The sequence below is a fragment of the Triticum dicoccoides genome, chromosome 1B (assembly GCF_002162155.2).
Source record: "Triticum dicoccoides isolate Atlit2015 ecotype Zavitan chromosome 1B, WEW_v2.0, whole genome shotgun sequence".
Classification (NCBI taxonomy): Eukaryota; Viridiplantae; Streptophyta; class Magnoliopsida; order Poales; family Poaceae; genus Triticum; species Triticum dicoccoides.
The window spans coordinates 366,037,995-366,042,442 of NC_041381.1; the positions used below are offsets into that span (position 1 = coordinate 366,037,995).

General features: G+C 46.1%; 1 protein-coding gene across 1 annotated transcript; it reads right to left on the minus strand.

The window, feature by feature from the left end:
- Positions 1-476: 476 nt before the first annotated feature.
- LOC119305293 (transcription repressor OFP8-like) lies at positions 477-1,577 on the minus strand. Its single transcript, XM_037581860.1, has one exon. The coding sequence runs from the start codon at positions 1,483-1,485 to the stop codon at positions 745-747; it is 741 nt and encodes a 246-aa protein (XP_037437757.1). The 5' UTR covers positions 1,486-1,577; the 3' UTR covers positions 477-744.
- Between the last annotated feature and the right edge of the window lie 2,871 nt (positions 1,578-4,448).

Sequence of the window (4,448 nt, forward strand, 5' to 3'; positions counted from 1 at the left end):
CGGACCGATACAAGTCCGCATTGGATGACACAACATGCTCGGACCACACGGTTTAAACTTATGCGGACGATTTGAGGGTTGGTGTTGAAGATGACCTCGTAGAGCAAAAACACTTCACGGCCCGGGGTTATCCTCCTTTTCAAAAAATAAAAATAAATGAAAAACACTTAGGTGCGTGCTGAGGTCGACCGCTCGGAAACGTTTTGGTTGCCGCCCGCGACAAAAGCTAGCCAGCACCTATAGCTCTATCGATCTGGAATTCTGGATCTATAATTTCATTTTTCCACTTAATTAACTACTCCAACGAGCAGCCTAGCGACCCGCGGGAATCCCGGCGGTTTCCTTTGCTTTGCCCGTTCCTATCGGCTCGCTTTGAGCGTGTCCGGCGTGCACCAACGGCTAAAAACAACTTGTGGACTGTGGAGAGAAGGCAGCGCTTTCCCCCCTTTCGTACCATCAACGCTGAATTTCTGGCAAATCAAATCAACTTTCCAATCGAGGGCAAAACAAATCAACTTTTCAACCGAGGGCATCCGGAACCTGAAAATGTTCCTGGCTCGTCCGTTTCAAACGTTTGTACAAGGCGGAATATGTAAAGTCGAAGAAAGGGAATGCACCAAGAACTCACCAAACCCTACTAAAAACCTTGTCTTCGTTCCAAAAAACCAGAAAGGAAAATCGGCGGCTGGTATTGGATCCACGGAGCACCGCCCAATGCCGTGGTTGGGGTGGCACGCTCGTCGGTCAGCGGAGGGAATTGGCTGCGGGGAGCCTTTTCCTGCCGTGGGAGTGGGAGACGAGGAAGTCCGGGGTGCGCTCGTAGCCGGAGAACACCTCCTCCCAGATCTCGGCGAAGGCCCGGAGGATGAGGTGGTGGTGGTGCGGCGAGTTGAGGGACAGGAACCGGTGGAGGAGCTCCCGCAGGTCGGCGCCGCCCACGATCTCCTTCTCCACGATCATCTGCAGCATCGACCGCCGGAAGTCGGCGAGCGGGTCGGCCGACTCCTTCACCACCGCCACGCTCTCCTCCACCCTCCTGCCGCCGCCCTCGCTAGCGGTGCGCCTGTGCCGCCTCCCGTCGCCGACGCCTTCGGCGCCGGCGCCTTGCAGGGAGCGGACGGTGCGCTCGAGCTCGCCGAGCTGCCGCAGGAGCGCGGCGACGCTGGGCGTGCTCCCCACGCTGGTGTCGGCCTCGTCCGTCGAGGAGGGTGAGAACGAGGAGGACGCCGCCGCGGTGGAGATCAACGACGCCGCCCTGCTGTTCCCTGCCCTCCTCGTCGCCGTGGTGGTGACCGTGGACATGGTGGTGGCAGTGGTGGCGGTCGATGTGTTGGTGGGCGGCGTGGCCATGGGGGACTGCTTGTCGGAGCCGTCGGAGACGGAGACGGCCTTGGAACCGCCGCAGCCGCACATGAAGCCGCGGCCCTTCCTCTTGATGCGCAGCCCGCCACCGGCGCCGCGGCGGCGTAGTATCATCGCCTTCATTGATCGATCGGGCCTTGTCTTTCTCGGTTCGGTTCGGAGTGTGCGGTGCGGGCGCGCACGGCGAGGAGGCTCGGCTCGTGGGACGAGCTGCTGGTGTGTAGTGGAGTGAAGAGAAAAATGAGAAAACCCGTGGTTTATAACGAGGCAGCCGGCCGCCTTGCAAAGTCAAACGGCTATATTTGTTTTTGCGTGGAAGCAATCCGATGCTGGTGAAACGGTCAGACGAAAACTAAGCACAAACTGATCTGCATTTAAACACGCACCGTACAATGCATCGATCATCGTTTTCATTTCATAGGACTCAATTCAAAAATCTCTGTTCTTTTCCATTCATGTTCGTCTTACCTGTCCTATTTTTTATTGACTTACCAAGTAAAAAAAATATTTTCTTTGATAAGCCAACAAATGTTTACTAAAAAAGTATTTATCAGATAAAATCCTAGAATTTATTTGGTCAGATAAATCGTGGGCAGGATTTTATTTGGTAAATACTTTATATCCCGTTGCGATACGCGGACAATTAATCTAGTTATATTAACTAGTAGTGATATGTATAGACATTGGTATGTTGTCATTTACTATTATATTTTAGCAGTAATTAATTTGCACCATTTTTGGGTGATACTTGGTTGACTGTTGTAAGCTTCAAATATTCATTCGCAAACATTCTAGTTACAAATATTCTATTTGAAATTATTCTTCCCATTAAAATGTTAAAAATAGATTTTTGTTCAACTTTACAGATAAATACACGCATAACAATTAGGGGCCATTATAATTATGGACACGTCTAGCTGGCGGCCCGCTGCCCACTAGCCCTCCGTGGTGGCCGGCCGAAAAAGGTAAGTTTTTGTTTCCCTGACTCATATTAGGAAAAGTAAACAGTCGTGGACATATGTGAAGAGGATAAATAATTGCAAAGCATCCATGTGAACGGATGTGAACACACTTAATTCGTGTTATCAGTTTTTAAAAAAATCATAACTTTCAAACCTCACATCAAAATTAAGATCCGTTTTCACTGTTGGAACCCTCGCGACGTGCTTTTCGAAACAAGATCCCGCATGGGTATGTTTCAACGAAATTTTTTTGTGCAATCTTCTCTCCGTTTTGTGCAACTGCCTAGTCATCGATGTGCAACTACCTGACAGGGATGTGCAACTTTTCTCCTACATCGTAGACGTGCAGTTTTCAGTTATGGTACCTCCACCCCAAACTACCTCCTTCTAGTGAGATGTGCAACTTCGTCTATTGCTCAGGCCAACTGCATAGTAGTTGATGTGCAACTTTCCCCCGCCCGTGGATGTCCTTCACTGTTTGCTGCATCGGCCAGCGGCCTAACAGTGGATGTGCAACTTCAGATACTGCCACGGCCAACTGTCTAACAGTGATGTGCAACTTTTTCTCGTACCCCCATGGATGTGTAGTTTTCCTGCTAGCATCCGGCCCAAACCACCCCTGCTAGTGAGATTTGCAACTTTAGCATTTTGTTTATATGCAACTTTTCAATACCCTCATGAATGCCAATTTTTCACCATTCAACTGTCCCTGCATGTGAGATGTGCAACTTTGTATGTTGCCCTGACCAACTACCTAGCAGACTATGTGCAACTCTGTTTGTCGGCCCCGCCAATTGAAAATACATGGTCTACAAATAGGGAGGGCAATGAGTTGCACATTGACTAATAGGCAGTTGGCTTGAACAGTAGACTAAGTTGCACATATCACTTGCAAGGGGAGGTGGGGTAGGGGTGTGCCAACAGTGAAAAATTACACATCCACGAGTACGAAGGAGGGTTGCACATCGACTATTAGGTACTTGGTCGGGACAGTAGACTAGTTGCACATCAAAGTTGTCATGGTTGCTAGATTGCAATCTCATAGAAAGTTGAATAATGCAGATCCAAAAATTGGTTTTGGAAAAAGTTGCACGATATAGTACTAAAATTGCACAATACAGTACTAAAGTTGCACCATATAGCACCAAAGTTGGCATCAAAATTTTTTTGTCGAAATATACCCATGTGGGATCTAGTTTCAAAGATCTCGTCGCAAGAGTTCTAGCAGTAAAAACGGATCTAAATTCAAACGCGCGGTTTGAAAGATATGACATTTTAAAATTTGAAACTCCAAATGAATGTACATGGATCTGTTCTTTTCGGAATGAGGTAATCAGTGTGAACGTATTTAGTGCTAATAACCGCATGCACTAGAAGACAAAAGAAAATTAACACACGCAAGCATGCAAGACCGGTGCAAGACCGGCCGCCCGTTTCCTTCAGATGGTGCGCATGCACCGGGAAGAATTTGAGCATAATTATTAAATTGTGGAAGCATATATTTCTACTAACTCAGATGAGTCACCAAAGTAAAAGAAAAATAATAATTTCCCAACAAGGCTGTATGCCTACCCGTTTCTTTTTCCTTGTCAAGAGCACGGGACACACATTTAAGGCCCTTCTTTGCACACTACATATTAGCTTTGTCTAAAGTCAAACTTTAAATTTGACCAAGTTTGTGAAAAAATATTAACATATACATCATCAAATCAAGACCATTAGATTCACCATTTAATATATTTTCATATCATATGTATTTATTATTGTAAATGTTCATATTGGTTTCCATAAAATTGGTTAAACTTTATAATGTCTAACTCTAGTCAAAGCTAATATGTGGAGAAAATAAAAACGGAGGAAGTATACAATAAACTTGCAGGTAACAAAGGACAAAAATTGTAAAGGCTGGTCAGCTGGATGATATTATCACAGTCCATCAAATCGTAGCATCAACGTGGAGTTAATTAAACATTATGTATATTCACCATTTAATAATTTCCCAACAAGGCTGTAACGCGCATGTATATTTCTAGGCAGAAGCATTTCACAAGGTATTGATTAAATGCAGGCCTCCTTTAATTCAAAGGGTAGGAAAATCATACGAATAGAAAAGTCATAAGAAAT